This window comes from Ambystoma mexicanum, chromosome 1p, assembly GCF_040938575.1.
Source record: "Ambystoma mexicanum isolate Mex_15411 chromosome 1p, UKY_AmexF1_1, whole genome shotgun sequence".
NCBI classification, from domain to species: domain Eukaryota; kingdom Metazoa; phylum Chordata; class Amphibia; order Caudata; family Ambystomatidae; genus Ambystoma; species Ambystoma mexicanum.
In genome coordinates, this window is record NC_090921.1 from 1138540455 (window position 1) to 1138563816 (window position 23362).

Sequence of the window (23362 nt, forward strand, 5' to 3'; positions counted from 1 at the left end):
GATGTTCCAGAAGGCTCAGTGAAGTCGAATGTGGGATAGATGCCAATGGCTTAGCGTCTAACTACTTAACGCTAGAGAACTTCATGGTCCCCATCTAAAAGAGATAGGGTAATCCAATAATGTAGGGGGGACTCACAGAAAGCTCATCTGACTGGAACACACAGGAAAAGTCTACTTTGTGTGAGCGATGAAGGGGACATGTCAATTTTGATAAGGTTGTGGAAAGAAAGCAAACCCTCTGCTGAGGTTGGGCCAACCACAGGAAACGGAGCTTCAGCATCCTGTACTAATGCTCTGTTTTGCCCCCTCCTCTCTTTCCAGCAGACTCATGGGCAACAGCGAAGGGATGAAGATCCATCACGAAACGACCCGGTCCATCCTCATCTTCACCAATGTCACGGCAAGGCATTATGGGAACTACACCTGCCTCGCCACCAACAAACTGGGCGCCTCCAACGCCAGCATGCGGTTGTTCAGTAAGTAGCTTTCACGAGCCATAATGTTGTCACTGGTGATATTATAAAAGCCCTGAGCAAAGTAGGGGTGTGGTATGATACTGTGTACCGGCCCGTTATTGAGGTTTCCAAAAGTACTCATGAATAATGGGTGGAGCAGTCAACCACCCAAGATGACGACCCTAGTGAATAACACTGCCAACGCATATCTATGTGCCTGGGGACATGGGACAGTCTCCAAACAACTATTTAAGCAACAAAGTTTTCTGTAAACCACAGTGGCGGTCAGACAGATCTAATGCTAAGTGTTTCAGATTCACCACCCAAACAGCACACAGGGGTTATCATGGACCGACAAATCAATCAAAGCAAACTCTCAGGGACATGGAACGACATGTGCTCTGCAACCACTTCCTCTCTAGCTTTCTACAAGCCTTTTTACTATCTCTTTTACCCTCACCTACATTGTTATAGGGCCACATCAATAACATATGGAAACACATGGGGCTTGCTATCTACAACGCTACAGGGCCATTTTACACGGTTACCTCCCTAAAAGTTAGTTACTTGGAGCATAGTGGGGTCTCATAGGAAAATAATTCAATGAGAAGTTGTGATGTTCCTAGCTGATTCCAGGTGCATTTTATTGCACAATATATGGGCTATTTAAGGCGTTTACCTAAAGGGATGTGTGCCCTTTAACTTCCTTACTGGACAACATGCTGGACGTCGTGCCTGCCTTACTATTCTCTAGGCTAAGAATGTGGAGGGTTGTATATGTCAACTCACCTGCATTTTAATTTGGGAGCGTTATTATCTATTAGCCCTATGAGTGGTGTGTTGATTCTGTTTATACTAATGTATTTGTGTGCCCCTCTATAGAGGTTACATGGAGAGACTTATCGGCCACGGTTTGTCTTGGCCTATACAATGGCTGCCAGTCCATTTGTGGGTTTTTTGCGGGACGGGTGAATTTAAGGCCCACGTTACGAGCCACTTTACCTCTGAGGAATATTGTCTGGAAGTTTATGGGCCTCTGCTCCTATTTTGAGAGGAGCACAGGCAATCAGAGAGGGTATATATTGTTGGGGAGCAGGACTGGGTGTCTTTTGCCAAACCGAATTGGTCGAGTTGAGAGAGAGATTCCTGCAAGCTGCACAAACCTCTCAGCGGTGTCAGCCTCCACCTTTACTATGTTTTTAGGGATTCAATGTTTTTTTTTAGCAAGTGTGTTATAATTTAAATAAACCCCTTGGTTAGAATGCGACCACTGGCCTTTTACGTTACACATTAATTATTGAATTTCTTTATTCCAGCCGTGTCCTTCATGGGTACGCCAGGGGGTGTAACCCTGTTTGGATGGCCCCTGTCATCGAGAAGAATGTTGGCGTCTAAGTGGCAACAACCATGCTGGGTCTCCTACAATAAGTAGTTGTTTGCACTTTAGAAGATCATACGAGAGAGAGAGAGGGAGCGAGAGGGAATGTCCAATCTGTGGACCCTGAAAGGGGTCGGAAAACACGCATTCAATGGTTGCTCTCCTGGTACGCAGAATTGTTGCAATCTGCAAATCCTACTTACTCCACTGCACTTGCCAAAGAGATGCATACCAAGGGTTTTCATTGTTGCCACACGGAAGCTAGAGAGTCATAAAAGGGTGGATTCTTTCTTTGACCGTCTTCAGGGATGGGCTTGTAAATATTTGTTGGGGGTTTCACCCATCCTGATCTACAGAAGTACTGAGATTAGAGGGAGGACAGATTTCCAGCAATGCAAAGATTATGGTGTCAGAACAAGTCAGCCCCCGCACCATTGGAACTGGAAACTGTGCAGTGGAATCTTATTGGGAGGTGGATCCAATCCAACATGCGTTGCAATTGGCCACTTCTTTTCATGCTTTTGATAAGCTGCCAGTCAATTTGAAATCTCTTTTGTAATGTCAGTACGTTATTCCTTTAGCGCTGTACCAAATCATGTCATACGAAACGAGGGGTGAACAGCTCAACAAGAGGGAACTGGGACAATTACTTTTTACGGATAAAGCCTGTTTCCACTGTGATCTATACGAAATTGACATCACAAATGTAGGAGAGGAGCATTGAGTTAACACACATCTACAAAAACGTCATACGTACAGGCATAGTCCATTTCTGTTGTCATTCTACTGCAAGAAAACATATGAGGATTACTATAAACATATAATTGCAATAAACAGTAGTACATCTAAATTAACTTCTCCTTCACGTCTTACTACACTGTAATATATGTGTCATATAACACATATGACACATACATGACATAGGTATATATATATATATATATATATATATATATATATATATATCTGTCATATATGGTGATTAGTTTAATCCTCACACAAGTACATATATGTCCTATGCACATGTTGGGACAAAATAATGTAAACATTGATTGAATGAATTTAATTGAGGGGGGAATGGCCTAATGTCAATCTATATGGGTGTGTACACGTGAAATTCCAAGTAATGTTTTTATTTTCTTCATTTTATTTAATTGAGGGGCAAAGGACCGAGTAAAATTACATTGACCTTTGAGAGCCCCTGAGACAGGCATCTGAGAATAAAAAGTGCATGTATATTTCAGGTTCGTTTTCATTTCATGGCGTAAGGCAAAAATTCATCAATGTATTAATTGTGTGATAAAAACATTCTTTCTACTGTCTAATGAAATCAGAGTGGTGAAACCCCCTGAAAATGTCATAATCCCATAGTTTAAGGTATCACAAAATCGGCCAAAAAAAAACCTTTTTTTGCATGAGTCCTTCAATATGCAGTCTTCTCAACTAAATCCAGAAAACCCACAGAGAACCAACTAAAGTATGCACTACGTCTACTTTTACACGATTTACAAAAATTGACATCAGTTGACGATAGAGGTCAACAGAGTGATTGCAGACAGTTTCAAAACTACACAGAGCTCCCAGGTGTCCAGTGGTTCTGCGTGAGAAGGGCATCCAATGCTGGGTTTGCTTGGAATTCTGGGACTTGTCGTTTTTCTAAATTCTAAAATTTGAAAGAAAAAACTGCAAGTCCCAGAATCCAATGAGAAAAGAACAGGACTCAGTGGTCTTTTCACCCATTGCCATGGCTTGAGAGCTCTGTGTATGTAGTCTTAATGTGTGTGATGTAAGAATCTTTAGATTTGAATTGATTCATAAAATGCTTTATTCGCGTTGTTTGTCTTATGGATCTGTTGAAATACGTTTCAGCTCTCGGCATCCGTTAATTGAATATGAACCTCAAAGAAGTGGTAATATCAGACCATCATAAATATAATTATTACCCGGTGAGAGTCAAGCAGAATGCAACACGCATTCTGATTGGCTCTCGCAGGGTCGTTAACCCGACGTGAATCCTTCGATTCTCGGCTGGGATTCCAGCCTCCTTGTCCACGGCAGGCGGCGTGGCAGCCCCTGAGCCAGTGAGGAAGCTCGAAGCGGGGCCATCTGTGCTCCGAGCCTCCCCACAGCTGAGAGGCTGCCTTTGCCCCCTGCCGGGGACTCAGGTAAGGTTTTTTTTGTTTTGTTTTCCCTTCTCTTTCCTCCCTCCTCCCTGCCCTCCCCACCCCACTTACCTTCTTGCTCCGCGCCTCCACATGGCTGGAGGCTTCCATCGTCCCACGCCGGGGTCGCAGATGCGTTTTTTTTTCTCCACAATTTTCTTTGTTTTCCCCTCCCTCCCATCCACCCTCCAACCCCACTTACCTTCGTCTCTTTTTTTTTCCGGGAGCGGACACGCTGGAAACACTTCTGTTCCCAGCGCCTCCGCTCCCGATGGCCACCATGGAAAGGGAAAACTGACTCTGTTTTCCCTTTCCCGGCGGCCATTTTCTTGGTCTTTTTTTTTTTCCTGTCCTGAGAAAAAAATCCTTTTAGTGCCCCAGTCACACAGATATTGCGGGCCTGGGTACTAATAGCTATATGACCCTTACGGCAGGGGCATTATCAAATCAGGTAATGTGCTGGGGCCTATAACTATGGGCCCCGGGGCATTACCTGAGTCGGTAATGCCCCCGCCACTCGGGTCATATTGCTTTAATAAAAAATCAAAATCAAAATAAAATACAATCAAGCTAAATTAAATGAAAACAGATAAAGCTGATAAAAATGGGAGCCAGGTTGAGAGCAATGTTACTCACATCATTTCTAAGATAGCTTCCCATTTGATTCAAGCTTCTTTGGGTACCCCTCATTAAGTCTCTTTGTCCCCTTTTAAACCTACCAGACATTCATTATAATAAAGCAGAACTATTAAGAGGTTCTCTCTTAAGTGGCTACTTGCCACCCTAGTACTGCCTTTGCGCTCAGAGCACGGTGCTTAGAGACGTGCAAACCAGAGTTAACGTCCTGAGTGAAGCAAAGGCAGTTAGCAAGGGCTAAAGGACTTTAACAAGGCTGTACAGTCTGCAGCTGCGGCCTATAAGGCTATCTGCACCCAGACCGTTGGCCCATGTCTTTTTTTTCACCGTGGAAGCACTTTTACACTCAAAACGCAACTCGCAAGGGTATAACACGTGTTTCCCACTGCAGCAACATGGCTGCCGTCGAAATATAAATACAACTTCTTCAGAATGGAACCAGGCCCCTTTCTATTTCCTTTCTAGCTCTGGAAGCGCAATTGTTACAAGAGGGCAACATGAGACAGAGAGGAAAATAGTCAAAGGGGGGATCACAGTGGACGAAAGAGATGAGCACAGATAACTTTTTTTAAAAAAAAGGCAGGATGTATGTCAAGCTCTCTGGCTGCTTGGAACTCTATAGCAAAACCTGCAGTTATTACCGATTTTCTGTACAACTGATTTGTTCTGAAACACCTGCCGGCTGCTAATTACCCTAGAGATTGTCTGTTTCCAGAAGCGCACTAGTAGATCACATTTTTCACAGCGTATGGATCAGCGTTTCATTCTCCTTCTCCATTATTTTTTTTTTTTTTTTTTTTTACCAGCGTACACTAGTTCTTCCAGAAATGTTTGAGGTTTTATTTTTACATCTGGTTCATATTCAGTGGCTCCACAGATTCCAATGTACTTATTTATTTATTTATTTATTTATTTATTTATTTATTTATTTATATTGTTGTAACGCGCCAACATGCCCGCAGACCTCCCATTCCAATTCATAAAGGTTATTTAGCGGGTACACCATCATTACCAGGGCAGGCACTGCCGTCTGCAGGGGAAGAATGTTCATTGGACAAGTGGGTGACTTACCAGCATGCCTGTTTCTATGACTGACCAATCAGCTGTCAGCATACAGTGACATACTTCCGGTGTACGAGTGCCTACAGTCCCTCGGCACTTCTGCTAAGGTCCGGCGGGCAAGACCTCCCTGAGCGGTCCACGTATTCTAGCAATGATTTTAGGAACTTTGCCCCGCTGTCAGTACATGTTTTCTCCAGAGCCATCAGCAGTATTCGAAGTTCTTTCACTTTGTACAGCTTTAAATATGACTCTTAAAATTGCAAAGTCAAGGCTGACCTCCATTTCAAACGTGTTACTTCTAGAACACTATTCTGGAGTTCAAGGTCCACAAAACCAAAACAAGAATATTGAATTGTGAAAGTTCTACCTGCGTCATTTCCTTAAGAAGAAAAGTCATTGGGCATTGCTAACACGTTAGTAAAACAATCAACAGTGGCTTCGTGCCACTAAATAGGGGAACGGCGGTTTCCCTGGTGAGCGATTGAGTGAAGCAGAGTGATGTGCAACTGACCAGACATTTTATCAACTCCGCGAAATGGTTAACAATATGACCTGGATAAGGGCCAGATTCACAAACCAGGGTTTGTATTTGGGTTTGGAAATATCTCATGCAGTAGGACAGAACAGAATGCTTATATCTCAGATGTGGCCTTGAAAAAAACTCAAAAATGTTGAAGAGCACAGACGTACTTACAAAAGTACACTTAAGTAGCTTCCACTTTACTTTATTGATCAGTGATGCTCCTGGTTTAAAATATTCAATCTGGAACCTACGATAAAATCCATAGGGTAGGTCCAGTTTGCATTTAAAGCACAATAAGGCCGGCGTGTATTCACAGCACAATCAGTCAACACAGCAAACCGTATCTTTGGTAAATCCGAGAGAGGGCAACACGTTTCTCCTTTTATGCATTCTTCAGGGCGATTTGGAAGGGATGCATTGGGTGGTAATGAGAGTGCAAGCAATACTGTTCCTCTCTGCTTTTCTCTCATTGTCATTGGCCGCATGTGCTCGTCTGGATGTCATATGTAAAACCAGTATGCCATCTTTCCTGACTAATGACAGATGGATGCTCGCAGCCCCGGAGAGGGGTGATGGCTACCTACTGTCAGAGAAAGAAATTCCATGTTTGGAAAACCTAACCTACTCTTTACTTCTGTCTGGGATTGTGAGCATCCACATTGCCTAATGCTCTTTTCTGGATGCTTCTATGCAGCTGCACATTGGGGGCCCTGGAACTGATATACTTAAGATCAGAGTCATCCAAGTGGTTGATAAATATGCTTTGTGCTATCATTATTAAACGCACGGGCCAATAAGCATTGCAGTCATGTGTCTTTATTCGTTTGTGATTAGTCTGAAGTAGGACCTCCTACTCAAAGGCATCACTAGGAGGGAGCTTTGGGGTACGGGGTAAAGCCCTCAGTCTTTTGGTTGTAACCCCTGATAGAAGAAGCTCGGGGGCTACAACCAAAAGGCTAGCTAGCCCCAAGTCCCGACAGTCCTGACATTAGCGTAGCCCCACATCTTTTCCAGACCTAGCAACACCTAAAATCCTCACTTTGTAAGGATTCTGATCAAGACGATGGATGTAAACAGAATGCCAATAATTTTTAGCAGAAACCCTTGCTTCTCCAACCCAACTCTGCCTTGTCACAGTCCTCACATTCTTGCCCACTCCCCCCATGGGGCTGCTGCTTCTGCCCCTAATGGGTGGGCTTGCATAATATTTGAGAGATTTCTGACTAATCAGGCCCTGTACACCTCATCTGGAAGTGTGGGTAGGACTGCAGCTAAAACGAGTGGACCAATATGTGAAGAGAATGCCCCTCACTCTATTGGATGGATAGACACCTCACTTTTTAATGGTTGTAAATATTAAGAGTAGAACTAGGAGTAATGAAGATTACCGATGTGTAAACTGGGCAATAGTTTAGCCACCTAGAATCAGGAGCGTTCTGCTCATGGCCCTTCATAGCTAATCAACCCCCAATCCAAAATAATCGAGCAGGAATGCACAACCCCCAAACACACTGTTATGATCCCCCTTGTGTAGGATTGCCAACTTTTTGATATCCTTTTGGGGGACACTTGCCCACAAGGCAGTGATGATGTCACAGCGTCATTCTTGTTTGACCCGCCCCATTTGTAATTTAAATGTGTTAAAGGCTCTTACCACCTGGCGTAATTACAATGCAAATGGATTGTCCTTGGGAGGTGATGGTCACGTTTTTAACTGCAAACATGGCCATCACGACCCCAGGAACAAAGCATTAGCATTGTTGTGAAGACAGGTGTCAGAGCGATAGCAGCTCGACCTGCAGGCTCAAAAGGAGGAGCCAGACCACGGAGCCGCCCAGACAAAGAAAGCAGCAGGTGGCAGTGCTGTGGTGTGTATACATGCCACTTCAGTTTGCAGAGTGGCTGTGCTGGACGCAGGTTGCCCCGACTTGATATCTCCCGAGAGTCACACTCCAGGGAACAAAGCAAGTCGGGACAACCTGCTTTCCGCACAGCCACTCTGCAAACTGCGGGACAGAGTCCCCAATTACGTGACTATCCCGCAAAATACGGGACAGTTGGCCATCCTACCCTTGTGGAGTTTTAGTAGTATATAGTGTGCACAATGTCTAAGTTTGTGCGCGGTCGCCACATGCACCAATGCTTAAACAGAGAGGAAGAAGGCAGCTGGATTCCTCCTCACCTCCCTCAAAGCAGAACAGCGGCCCAAGGACGAGCAATGGCTGCGCCAGCGCCGCTGGACCGCGGCCCAGTTCAATTGTCACTCCTAATGGCTCTTGTAAGTGTATCGGCGATGAAACCATCACGGGGCTCAGGGGAGGCGTCGCAGAGCAGCTGCAGAGGGGGGAAACAGTGATATGGACATCAAGAGGACTAAACAGGGGACTTTGAAAATCTGCAGGCGGGCAGGAACGACTTCCTCTAGGATTAGTACCCCTGGTTATCTCCCTGCCGCGCGCGCATCTCTCTGCCAGGACTCATGTGTCTGTTCTCCTTAATCCTCTCCTTTCTTCTTTACCCCCTGCTCGCCTCTTTCCTGCCAGTCTCCAGCGCCCTCCATTTCCATATGTTATGCTTGTCCTGCATTCTCGAATCCTCTCATGTCCATATTATTTCTTCCTCCTCTTGAACAGCCCCTCCCTGTGCCCTGCTTTCATCTACCTTCTATCACCTCACATATCTGCCTACATGCTGGGATGCTTTGAGCCCATTACTCCTGCCATCCGATTAACCTCACGTCTATCCACCCAGAGCGGAATTCCTTTTAAATCACTCTGCATCACACATAGAGGATGCTGTGGCTCAGGACCCAGGTTTACACAATGGAAATTCAGAAGATATATTCCCAATGTCTTCTTGAGATCTTCTCTTTTCCTTGCTGTCCCATATTCCAGACTCAAAAGTATAGGCTAGCGCTAGTTCTCAGCAGAGTGCTGCCATAATGCAGAACTCGCTTTGCGTTGCTTTCGGAAGCTTTTAGGGCAACCTCCAATTTTGAATAGCCTTGAATTCTTTTCTTTATCCAGTCTAGCACCTAGACTGTGTTCTGTTATTATAGATCTGGTGGCCACACCGGAAAGCCACCTTGGTCGTAGCAGTGCACTTAAGAAAACCCATTAGCACCCTGGATGGGGGGTCTGGCCAATCAGAAGGCTCAGAACAAGGGCTTTATTGTACCGTACAAGCTCGCGTTCCATTCTGCCTGAGCAGCCAGCGGCCACGTGCCTTCTCTTCCCTGCTCCCCCTTCACTACTTATAACCCGTGTAGTTTTCAATAAGGGTGCTAATGGTGTCGTAAAAAAAAGAAAAGTACCTTTATTCCATGGCCCGGCACCTCAGCGCTGCTTGTCAGAGAAGTCCATTTTCATGTTGATGAGGTCGAGTCATCAATACTGAAGACAGAGTTCACTGACAAGCAAGACTATGCGGAGCCCAGTAGTGGGATAAAGCTACACGGGTGCAAATTGCGATATACCTCTCGGGGGGGCACCTTCCCGGTAACAGTAACACTGCCCTCGTTAAGGGACCCTCACTTCACTTGGGCCCTTAACTTGGCCGTCGGGCCATTACTAACAGGGTCCGCCTGGCGCCTCGGGACATATCGCCTCAGTATCATAAGATTCCTCTCAACCTTCCTACATTCCCTGCCCCCTCCAGGCTGGCTGTCTTCCCTACATTGACCTCTTTTATGTTGATCCTCCTATCTCCCTTACCTATCACTCTGTATTCCACATTCTCCCATTTCCCTTTAATGCATCCCCGTTCCTTACTCCTCAGTAGTCATAGATTCCACACTTGTCTATGCTTCCTCCCATCTCCTCTAAACCCTAATGTGTTTACACATTCCGCGCATCACTTCTGCATTCACCTTTTCTCACTGTAATCTCCACTCCCTGTGCCGTGTTGACCTTTGCCTTCCATCGCCCTTGCATGTACTTCTATTAGTTTTCTATCTATTAGCTGGACCCATAGACCCTTACACCTTACCATTCCCTCAAATTGCACTCTGCTCCTTTCCATCGGCTATCATTCCTCTCTGTTCTTTAGTCACCCCCAAAAATGTTTGTATTTCTGACATCTATCCATCCCCCACCTACATTTGTCCCCATCTCACCCAATATAACTAATTATAATCGTTTTTTATAACACGCTTAATACCAGAGATTGGTTTCTAAGAGCAGGATCAGGATTCAAACCTGTGTTACACTGCGCTGTCTTGCATCCAAGACAGGTGCATTGCCCCTGAGCTATCCCCCCTCACTGTTCTCTGCTCTCTAGAGCTCTTCTTTCCCAGTAAACCCATGCATGTCTCTCTCGTTCCCGCTGACACCACTTTCTTCATGGAGGGTTCTTTACTTAGTAAATTGAAATTATTTTTACAGAGATGTCAGTAAAAATCAATGCAACAATCTCTCCTGAATTACGCCCCAGTGATCTTTCTAGAAGCCTTGATTTAGAAGCGGGTAGCACATTATCCAGCTGTCCAGTCAGTAGAATCTCTGATGCAATACATTCTACCCAGCTAGTGGGGCAGAAATGATCACTCTTATATGTGCTGTGATGCCACGTTCCTCTTTCAAAGAATTCTAGCCCCGCTACATATTCAAGCACTGGCTCCAGCTCTTATAACATTCTTATATGCAAAAAATACATCAGAAGTGACATCATACTAAGTGGCAAATAATAGAAAACCTATCAAAGGCTGCGATAGGCTTAAGGGAGACATCGAAGTATACATTGCATGGGGACTAGGATTGTGATTGGCTGCCCACTTTCAGGTGGACATGAAATACAAATAGTTCCAAAGCTGTTGTAATATTATTTAGGGATCCAAAAAACAGATATCACTTCCAAGTTTTCCCATTAAAGATTCAAACCTAAAGATCTACTTTATCATAAAATAAGAATTGTATTTTTTTTAATTTTGAAGGTTGAATTACAAAACATGAAAGTGTAAAAAAAACAGTACATCCCCAAAAAATGTCAAATTCACAACAAAAAAAAGAAACAAATTACAATATAAAACACACACAATGTGCTCAAAGCTTTTGAGGTAATTATCCAGCGTATTCACATAATTCACTCGTTTCTTTTCTCTTTGCAGGTCTGCCTAGGTATGCGAGAACATCATGACCATTATTAGTTGGTTTATTATTATTCGGGTGTTTTAATCAAATCTGTAAACACCCTTATACGGTTCGACAAGCAAGCCACCTGCTTGGCATAATGTCAACAGCCTTCCTCAGGACGAATTTACCACCTTACCCCAATCATTATAGTGGGTAATCAAAAGTATGGCAAGCCGGTAGTGTCCCTTGTAGGTGCAAGGCGTGTACCACAGAGGTTAAGGAGATCCAATCAGTGATCAGTCTAACAATCTGATAGAGTAAGGTTTTGGGTCCCCTTCCTTTAGTCCAAGTGGATCAAATACAAATTTTTTAATTTTGTTCAGCCATAATTCATGTTGTACACTTACCTCATGGCAAAACGCAAGAAAGGTGGTTCTGCGTTCTGAAATTCCGTAATTAAAACAGGCTTGGTTTCTGTCACTTTCTCCAAACTTGTTGTGTTACAGGGATCAACTCGCCAGGGTTTCCTCTCTAAATCGTTCTGGTTCAGTTCAGTATGGATCTGTGTCCTGTCCGTTGGAAACTCGGCGTTACATCCGACAATGTCAGATGGACAGCTTATGTCTATCTCTAAAACATGTAATCTTTAACACTATTAAGTACACAGTTTATCATTAGTCTTCACGCTATAAGACCCTTCGTTATACAACCCTCTACAATTGGTTGGCATGCTTGTGCCATGTCTGGAACATTCAGTTCACTTAGCAGCATGTAAGCTCAGACCCAGGTGCCAGGAGGTGAACTTGACATTACCTCCCCACCCAATGAAGCACCACATCTCTCATCACCCATGCCTTCTGCCGTGAAGATTGTCTTTGAACTTGGCCTTGCAAAATATCCCTGTCTGTGGGAATATATGGCAGTGCAGGCTCTCACTATCATTGTTTAAGTACTTCAAGCTCAACTTTTTTCCATCCTTGGCTAACGTGATAGGAGAATACGATTTGGTCCATTTTGCATCATTTAAATGTCTTAAATGAATAAAACTTGGCACCCTTGGTGTTCTTTCTGTGCACCTTAACAAGGGATGGTTCATCCTTTGCACATTCACTGCTTTCAAGAATAGATAACCAACCTTAGATGCTTCAGTTTTGAAAACAGTTCAGACAGCCTTGCCATGCACTTCCACGATCTCAGCTTATTCTTGCTTCGACACAATTCTTGGCCTTTCCTCTCCATGGGTCCGGGCTTACTGACACTGATGTCCAACTGCTATACAATGACAGCTTTGCCTACAGTCTAATCACTACATATAGCCAGCTTCTACGATGACTTAGTCTACATGCGTTTCAGCGTCTGTACAATTATTGAAGTTAATTTTCCACAGCACATCGCACACGTGCAATCTTCTTTTCGCATATGAAAGTGTACTTGATTCTTAACTTTGTAATCAGTTTCTGTAAGATCCATGACTTCTCTTTAGTCAATATTCGTGTGATGTCACGCATGCCTCTTGTGACATCACTAACTTCTCTCTTTGCACCTTTTCGTATTGCTTCCCTCAAATTATCATCTCTTCGGGGATACATTTGGGCGGGTTTTCTCAGTGGATACCTTCTTTCGAATATCCACTGCAGTATTGGCACAACTGCTGGTGTCAAACATGGTACGATCTCAGGCTTCCAACACAGAGGAGGAAGGGGGTGGCATTTCCTGCAGAGGCATGTAACTGTTCCTCTATAAAATACAGTACTGAAGATGTCACATTCACCATACACCTGCACGGTACAGCTAATACTGCATTAACAATACAAATGATCCCTGGTGATGTGGTTCGACATAAAAGAGTCCATGCTCACAGCCACACGGAAACTTGTATTCATACCTCTATAAAGAATAGCAAATACAGTACTGAAGATGTCACATTCACCATAGACATGCCCAGTACAGCTAATATTCCATTAACAAAACAATCAATCCCCATTGTTATGGTTCAACATAACAGAGTCCAGTTTGACATAACAGAGTCCAGTAGTGGATAGCAAAAGAGAGTCTAGACACTAACTAGAGACCCTCACCCTTTCCAAAATCACAGACATAAACCTTATAACCGATACTCACCCATGACCACACCAGGCATCCACCACCAATACTATAAATGTCAACTCTCTAAACAAAGTATAGAACTGTTTTCTACACAAATCTAACATGGGCGCCCAACCATTCACCTGACAAATGCAACCATTGTTCCACAACCTCTTATTCCAGTCAACAATATAATCAACTATGGATAACTTACTGGATCCCCCAAGCAATTATGACACCAGAAAACATAGACATACACCCTGCCCATCGCACTGCCACTAAAAACTATTAGCGCAGCTAGTTCCTACCCTCTTCCATATCCGAATCAAAAACAGAACATGCAGGTGACTGTCCTTCTTTTCACAGATGTATGGAACATGCATTGGCTAGACTGCTGAATCTCTCGAAAATCACTGAATTCCGGAAACATGGAGAAACACTTAAGGTGCTTCCAACTGCCACGATCCCAGGTGAACAGCCAGGCCCAGCCTGCAAGTCGTTTGTCCTAATGCAAAAATTGCACCATGAAAGTCAAAGATGCCATGCAGGCACGGCTGAAAGTCAAACAAGGTAGATATAGCACATAGGCAACACCTTGATACCACACAAAGTTTCAAAAGAAACATAAAAATGCCAAGCAGGCATAGCATGAAGCTACATAGGCAGTTGTATAATACATTTACTCTCCACATTTCTCTCACCTCCCGAGCCTGTCGCTATCACCTCTTTAACGTTCGTAAAATCCAATCTTTCCTCACCTTCCAAGCTACCAAACTCTTAATTTCATCCCTTATCTGTTCCCATCTTTTCTACTGTTCTGCTCTCCTCTTTGGCCTCCCTGCATCTTATCTTGCTCCCCTCAAATCCCTCTATCACTCCGCTATCTGTACTCTTTGTTTTCTCTCACCTCTAGATTCCATCTCGTCTTCTCTCTCCTCTCTTGGCTGGCTTCCCTTTCATTCCCAATTTAAATTCAACTTTCTCTGCCTTGTTTTTAAATCTCTTCACAACCTTGCCCCTCCGTACCTCTCCTCCCTCCTCTGTTTCTATACACCCTCTCACCCTCTCTGTTGTGCTGACCTATTCCTCCTCCCTGTTCCTCCACCACCCTGTACCCCATCCCGTTTCTGATCCTTTCAGCTCCTTTCCTCCCTACATTGGAACTCTCTACCTCTCCATATCCGTTCCATCTCCTCCTACGCCTCCTTCCGCTCCTCCTTAAAATCTCATTTTCTTCATCCTCCTTCCTGACCGCTCCTTTCACTCCCTTCCTTCTTTCATTTCCCTCCATTTCTCTCATTCCTTGTCCTCAGCTAATTGTTGTACATACTGTTATTGATTGTTTGATTCAAGTTTGTATTCAGGCTTCTATTGTCATTTGTTGTTGTAATGTAAAGTGCTTTGACGTAAAGCGTTATATAACATATTCTAAATACAAATACAAATACAAATACATAACCACAAGGTGGAAACCTATGAACAAGCTCAGTAAGAGAATAGCTTCCCATGATACCATAGTTAAAACACAACTCTCATAATGTCATCAGAATTCATAGCCACTCCCATTCCCAGGTGACAACATATACAAAGGACATGTCAGTTGTTTCATGCTGACACCATTCAATCAGAATCACAGGAAAAAAACCTGGATTAATCAAGTCACTCAATTAACAACATTGACGGGATTATATGCCTAACATATGAATATTGCATAAAACAACATTTTACTTTTTGATCTTATAGATGTTCATAACCTGTCTGAATAAAAAAACTGTTAGATAACATCACCATGACAACTTGCCATGATGTTCACACATGCACTCCCTTCCATCATCTTAAAAGCATGCTGCGAATTAATGGTCAAACTACTTTCATAATGAACCTGTAATACTCTCAATCACGGTTAACTATACTTGCAACCGTATTCCTCAGTCTTTTCAATTAAACTCATAAAAAAACAGAATTACACGGCACGATGGGAATGTGAAAAAATTGAATATGGTCTTTCTAGCAGGTTTTCATAAAAACTTGCAGGAACTTAGACCTTCTATTTTTACGTATGATAAATTCCCTGTGTGTCTTAGCAAGATGATAACCAAATCAAGAAAAGCAAGGTGGGGCTTTCCATCCAAACCCATACGCCTGCATGCATATGGCCCACTGGTTAACTCTCATAAAAATCTCTGTAAAAAGGAATTGAGAAGATTGCTGAACAGCTCTTTAGATTGGGAAGTTAAAATATCAAGAATGCGTAGTGATGAGCAGAAACTGAAAAACTGGCTGAAGGGGCATAGGGAACAAATTGATGCAGGCAGATAATCAAGCTATGTTGTTTGCTCAGAAAGTTGGTACTGCACGGCAATGTTGGCGTTTGATAAATATCAATGTGTCCTTTCAAGTTTCAGCAACATCAAATTATATTTCAGAGGATACATGGGCAGGCCATTTTGGGTGCTTATATGCAGAAAAACATCACTTGCCAGATAATAAAATTGATGCATTATGGACCCAACCCTGGGACTGCAACTTCTCGATATTACACATTACAATGCCAATTCAAAACTCGAGTTCATCTAGAGCCTCAGGTCCAAATGGACTAGTTAACGTTATATTGAAGGCCATTCCTGAGTAATGGGCAAAAGCACTGTCGATGTTGTTTTTAGATATTATTGTGAATAGACACATTCCAGTATCATGGCATTTATCCTATATTATTCCAGTTTATAAGAAAGGGGATAGAACCCATCCTGAAAAGTACCTTCCCATCGCCCTAATGGATGCCGACTCAAAGCTTTTTTTAGGACTTGTTCTTAAGCAGGTGGTAGAATGGTCAGAATTCAACTCTATTTTGTTGAATAGGCAATTTGGCATCTGAAAGGCGATGGGTACGGAGATTGGTGGGCAATTACTCACCATATTGCAAAAAAAGGCTTGCAAAAAAGATGCTATTCCAATATACATTGCAGCTATGGATCTGTCTCTTGCATTTGATCTTGTTGATCATGTATTGTTATGGTCGAAACCTCTGTCTTTATGGATTCCTTGGGGAATTCTGATCATTTTAAGCCATGTACATGAAGGATCCCTAGTGCAGGTGAAACTTAATAATGAGGGTCAACTCTCCTTTCTGATTAAAACAATGAACGGGTTGCACCAAGGTTGCATTTTTGCTCCAACCCTTTTCAATTTGTACGTGTCGGATGCTGGAATGAAAATAGATACCGCTTCCCTGATCTCCCCGAAAATTGAGGGGCTGAGAATAAATTGGTGTGCTTACACTGATGATTTTGTATTAATAGATAGCACACCTGTTGGTTTATAGCACCTAATTAAAGCCTTTTCTAATGATGTTACCATGAACAGTATTGTCATACATTAAAAGAAATCAGTGATTATGCACCTGAGAAAGCCTTCTTTATTTAGCTGGTTTCTGAATAAACATAAATTGGCAACAAGGAGATCCTTGCACTATTTGGGTTTTCCAGTATTTGATACCCCAAATAATTGTTTATACTGGAACTGTTTACTGGAATAGACCGTACTCTTGATTTCACAAATGAGAAAGGTGAATCAGAAATTTTGCAAATACTCCTTACTACCTTTGGTATGCTTTTATAAGTTAAAAGTCCTTCCTAAGTTATGTTATGGTCTATAACTGTTTCCCTTATGCATGCAAATGGATCTTCACAAGATAGAGGCAATAATCTGGAGATCACTCTTGTTTTGTCTACCACAATGTATTTCACTGGCCTCCTGGAGATATGAACTAGACCTACAATCGGTGGCTCTGTGGCCTCTTGATTTCTGTTGCCTGTTAGGTTGTTTTCCCAAAGTCCTGGGAAGCCCTGACTCTGTCCCTTCCCCTAATGGCTGTTGGGTGGAAGTTCCATATATGGTATTGTGGGGAAGTCCAGGCAGACTGGCTGGAGCCTTCCCAGTGACTGTATGTTGTGGGTCTGCCCTTGGGGTGGGACCTGGGTGAATGGAGTGTGTGACCAATATACATTTCTTGTTATGGGTGTCTGGTTTCTAGTGTGTGACACAATGAATGAGACAGCCCTGCCCAAAACTGTTATGAATGCAGTGTGGAGCGCTGAATGGCTGGGTGTTTGTCCCAATCCACATTCCTTGTTGTGAATGTCTGGAAGGAGAAGAATGGCCTGAATGCATTGTGGGCCTGATTGGCTGCCTGCCTTTATGAATGTCCCACTGAATGATTGGCTGCAGAGCTTAGCCCAGCAGTGTGAATGAGAGACAGAACAGTATATCTGGCAACCTCTCACTTACCGGAATTGTTCAGATGCTGAAGTCGAAACTTGATGCTTACCTTGAAGCCCAGCGGGAATAAGAAGGCTTTGCTGCTGCTTTCCTTCGACGCAATCCAAAAGCTGCTGTGTCTCCAAGAACTGATCCAACAGAGAACCTGGCTAGGAGACCTCTTCCCGTGCTACGAGGGAACATTGTGCACCAGCTAACTTTCACCAAGGATCCCCGGAAGTCAGTCATCTAAAGGCTGTCGATCGGAGATGGGGACCGCCAAGAAATTGGAAGTGAAGCGCCTGGACAATGAAGTCCATTGTCGTGGACCAAGGTTTGGAGGACCTCTGTAATCTCATCGACCGGAGCCGCAACGCTCCATTGCCTAAGACATTTGAATCAAGGACTCCCTTACTCAGCACCGTCGACCGCTTTGTCCCGCCGGAGAAAGTCAAGGTCACTGAAAAACCGAGGAGAATCTGCCGGTGGATTTCCCACCACCCGAAGTCCACAAAGACGCAGACAAAGATCCAAAAGCCAGCCGTGGTCGAGACCTGATCGCTGATACCAACCGCCGGCGACCTGAAAACCCTCTCTGGGCCTACGTTCGTCATTTGACTATTTGCGGCAACAAACTATCGTCGCCGAGGTGCACCGCATGCCTCATCTTCGCAGGATGTCCACGACCAATCATCGACAAGCACTACAAGGACTGAAGCTGCTGCCTCAATAATATTGTTCACAACTTGCTTCGTGGAATCCTGATGAAACGTGGCTCCTGCCTTAAAGGGAGTTCACTCAAGAAGGATCCGTCGACGACCCGTCGACGAACTCTGCTAAACCAGGTACATTGGGGTAGTAGAACCTTTTTAGAAAGAACCAGGACTGTATTAAACAATATATGGACTGGGCTTGTCAATATGCTTTATTTACAGGTTGCTCAGGTGGGGGGATCCTCACACAGAACCGTCTCTAGGTAACAGGAGGCATTATTCTGCCAATTGTTTAATCAACTAGTTTTCCTCCCAAGTCTATTGTTGATACCTTTTGCTATTGATTTGTATGCCATTTGAAACTGTCAGCAGTTGGTGCATTTTAATGAAATCAAGAGCATTTGTGGTACCACATAGAGACTGTATATATTTATCATTATATTAATGCCTGAGCACAAAGTATGTTATTGTGATTGTGTATATAACTTGAACCATCTTTATATAAAGAACTGTGTTATCACTAACATAGTGTGTGGACATTCCTTTGTTGGGGGCTTGGAGACTACACTGTACTTAAGAACCAGCCCACATCACTTCCTGAGAGTTTAAGCCTTGATTGCTCGTCCATTGCTACCGCTTAGAGAATCTTGGCTGGGATGCTCTGTGCTTCTACGCTGCCATATAGAGGGTGGGATTACAGAAACCCCCCTCCAGTCTTTACAAATTGCATACTTGGTTTCAAGGTGAACATGGTTTTCTCATGTAACTGCTCTATATATATGGACAATCCAGAAGTGATACTCATGACTTTTGCAAGTGTGAGATTAAAGAAGTACAATGCACATGGATATAAGGCTCAGATGCTGTATAAAATGTTTAATGTAAAATCCATTGTGTGTGAGTTAAAAGCCATTTCTTGTAGAATGATACCTGCAGCTGGGCATTTCTCCTGAAATGAAATGTTAACCTCAAAGACCGTTCTTCTGCTTGTACCAGAAAGGGAGGTCTGGTTGTCAACAATCAATCAGGTCCATTACTTAGAAATACACAGAAATACACTGCCATTATTGGAAACTATGGTGGAAATAGATAAAGCTCTGCCTGTTATTTAGGGAGAAGTGACTTTGAGGTCACAAATCCCATAAAATGTGCATTTAAGCTGCAGCCAGGCCCATTACAAGGCCAAGCATGGATAGACTAAGATAAACATGAGCTAGCATCTGGCTGGTCACATGCTTAAGGGGAAATTCAATTTAAGAGAAAAATAATTGGGGGCCAGAGTGAGCAAGGCATGTGAGGCTGGAGTTTAGTTAATAAAAAAAAACATTTCATTGCATTAAAAGGGCATTATATATGCCTTAACAATCATTTCAGACTTTTATTAAAGGTGACAGTAACCCCTGTTGAACCATGCCAAAACAATCTTTGTGGGATAAACATAACAGAAGTTATTAAGGAAAATTGGATGTGAGCCTTCCCATGATTTTAAGAGATTCGAAAGTTGGTGTGAGCGTGAAGGACAAAATTAACATGAGAACTATGGAATGTCATATATTTCACTGCTGCAGAGCCTGAGTAAATGAAGACAACCTGTATCTATGCATAGGAAGGGTGTGCCAACTGCAGATTAGCATCATCTGATTTGCCTTAAAATGTAGTTCTTAAAAATATATCCATACATGTAAAGATTTGAAAATTGAGGGTACTTGCCATGTTGATAGATTTTCACAGTTTAAACATGCCAAACCCACATTTCAGTTTGGGATGACAAAGCTTTCTCCTCCCCCAGTGTTCCCAACTCACAACCCTCGTCCCCTTGTCCTATTAGAACACAGGTGGGAGGTGGGTAGAGAAACCCAACCAATCCCTTCAGTGGGAATCATGACAAGTTCGTGATGTCCTTTGCCCTATAAGTAAACCAGTTTGCATCAGGACTGGGCTTTCTCATTTTATCCTGGGAGAAAACCGGCTGCTGCACTCTTGCGAGATACACCCAAGCAGAGAGGCCCCACATCTTGCTTTGAAGACAGGGACCAGGAGACAAAGAAGCTGACTGGCACCCCTTGGAGGAGCCAGAGGGTACTATCCATGACTGACACCTTTGCTGTCCCAGAGATGCCCTGCTGTTCCCTGATGCCCACTACAAGGTCTCTCCTGTAAGTGAAACTATCCCAAAGCCATAGTTTGTATAGGCCCTGCATTTTGCAGGTATTGTTCTAGTTATTTCCCCCTAACAAAATACTGTTTGTATGTGTAGATCCTTAGCATACTTAATTAAAGTAAATCAATTAATTCCCCTATAGAAATCACAGGATGTGTTTTGTTAGCATTGAAAACTAACAAGCTCCTCCCATTGTGTTGCAAGCCGGTATAGACATAAAGATTTGATTGACTATTTGTAAGAAAACCCCTAACCCGGTACAGAAAGAGGGGACCTGAATCCAAAATAATGAATCCCCAAAACCCTGTTTCGAAGTGAGTGTGCAGGGTGCAAACAAAATTCCCATTGATTTCCCTTCATTTTAAATCACAAGTTTGAAGCCTTGCATTTCCTTTGCATCAGGGTAGAAAAAATGAAATTGTCCCTTTGTTCCCATTGTGCTCTGACCCAAACCACAAAGCCCTGCCTGTTCTTTTTAGGCATTCATTTTCCCATTGTTTTTTTTCTTTACCTCATATTGCATCTGCAGTAAAGAGTGCAAAACGATGTTTAGCCTTAAATCCCTTTTTCCAAAGAGTGCATTTTTATCAGAGCTCCAAAACGATTTTCCCATTGTGTTCCCACTCTCTGCCACTGGCCTTGAATTCAGAGGGGTCAAGTCTAATATATGTTTGGAGGGTAGGGGCTGTTGGGAGAAAAAGTATTATAACCAAATCAGCAATCACTGTGTGCCTTGAATTGTTATTTTTCTGTATTGGTGAGTGATTTGAAAAGAAAGCTGCGGGTAATCGTGACTGCATATCTTAGTATTATCTCTGTGTTTGTGCCATTACGGAAGTAATTTTCTTGTGTTGCCACAACACTGGTGGCTGATGTTAGTCTGTTTGTCAAATCTGATTTAAATAAATTAATACATTTATATTCTTACTACACACAGGCCTAGTTCCTAGTCCATTGTGGCACTGGGTATTTCTTGAGATTGGGTGAGAGACGTGTTGGAGGCCTTACCAAACTGAACCTTAACACAATAATAGTCCTTTGTTGGCGCCACCTTGATTGGGGGGAAAGGTACTCCTTGAATTGAGTGTGACCATGTAAAAAACGGTGTCAAATCTCTCTGTAGGGTAATTAGCTATCACCTCATATAAAGATGTATTGCTTAATTGGAAATCACATTCTTTTTTGTATGCTTTCTGATCCTGAAGGACAATAGCTCCTCCCTTATCTACTTCCTCAATATGATGTCCATGTTATTCCTCAATTACTGTATGGCCAGTCGTTCTTTCATGGACAAGTTTTAAAAACACTCATTGGACTTAATATTAGTCTCTAGGGTTTCAATCTCTGTCATAATTCTGTTTTCAAAAACTATTGACTCTGGTGTGTCATTAGTAGTAGGAGAGCAGAAAGTAGATGGCTGTCTAAAACCACTTGGTATCATTACATATTATCCCCACCAAAAATATTGCCATATCGATGGTCGTCTCGGAACAGCCAAAGGTGATATTTTTGGGGAGGATATTTTTTGAGGTTTTTGGGAGCAGGAGTTACAGGGGTGTCACCTGCTCCTTTAAAAATAATGCAGCGGTTGCAGGGGTGTCCCCCGGAGGTTCCATGCCTTAATATCACCGCAAAAATATAGCAATATTTTTGTATAGGGATATTTTTGTGGGGATATTAGCACATGGAACCAACCACTTGTGTCCTCAGAACAGTAGTATGGATTGCCCATAAAGTTCTGTTTTAGGTGTATTTTCTGTAATTACTGTTTTACCTCTATTCTGGTCCTGAAGCTGTTATATTTGGCAGTCGGGACAAGCCCAAACCTATTCTCTAAAACCAAAACTTTTTCAGGTTTGGAAGCATAGGTCGACAAATTGATTAATAAGCTGTGTGACCTCTCGTCAGTTATTCTTTTGGTAGGGGTTGTCTTGAATAAGGAATAACACTAAGCACAACCTATTTACAGTTAGTATGTTTACTGCTGTTTTCATCTGCGTTCATGAATTGTTTTAATTTGATATAATCATGAATTGTGTAATGTTTTAGAAAGCACATGTCACTTTTGGGTTGCACTTTATATCTGTTAAGTACATAAAAGCAAGTTTTTTAAGGTTATATATTTATTTTGTATTTTGAGTGAGGTCATTGAATCCTTTATCACCCTATATTATTGATACAATCTGAATCACAAACTGTTGTCAACAGATGTCAACACACAAATGCACGTAGTCGTTTGGTATGTCAAGTACACACTCCACCACATCTTGTATAGGGGATGAGGGGCTGCCCTCCCATCCCTCTTTCACTAGACTGAGGGGACCTCTTACAGGCGTCCAAACAGAAGGGTACAAACCTTACTCCGGTCTGTGGCACCTCCCTGTAGGCAAACAGAAGGCATGGGAGGAGAATATCCAATTTCTTCCTGAGGTGCTCTTCCAAGCCACCCATCATGCCTTTCAGGGTCTTGTTGAACCACTCAATAATCCTGTTTTTATGTGGATGCAAGGATGTAGAGAACCAGTAGGTGACTCCACACTCTTCTCACATAGTCTTCATATACACTGATATGAAGTTTGATCACCTGTCAGAAAAGGCTTCCTTGGGGAATCAAACACAAGAGAATATCCCAAACATAGACTTTGCAACAACAGGGGCTTTGATGCTCCTCTGGTTTGAGGTGCCAAGGGACCCACAATGTCCATGCGTATTCTCTTGAAAGGCCACCCAACCACGGATAGAATTAAGGGGGCCTTTCTGGCACCATCAGACTTGCCAGAAGCTTGACAAGTCTGGCAGGGCCAGACTAATTCCTTAACCTTTACGCCAAACTGCAGCCAGTAAAAGTGTGCAGACAACCC

The 23362-nt window shown here is 43.0% G+C and overlaps 1 protein-coding gene across 2 annotated transcripts in view; it reads left to right on the plus strand.

The window, feature by feature from the left end:
• Positions 1-23362, plus strand: part of IGLON5 (IgLON family member 5) — a 1589367-nt gene that overhangs the window by 1503964 nt on the left and 62041 nt on the right. Inside the window, exon 7 of one of the 2 annotated variants that reach the window (XM_069604793.1) lies at positions 325-476. In XM_069604793.1, coding sequence (XP_069460894.1) covers positions 325-476 — 152 coding nt within the window. Of the gene's footprint in view, positions 1-321; positions 477-23362 lie in introns of both variants that reach the window. The other variant, XM_069604792.1, reaches the window with a different exon arrangement.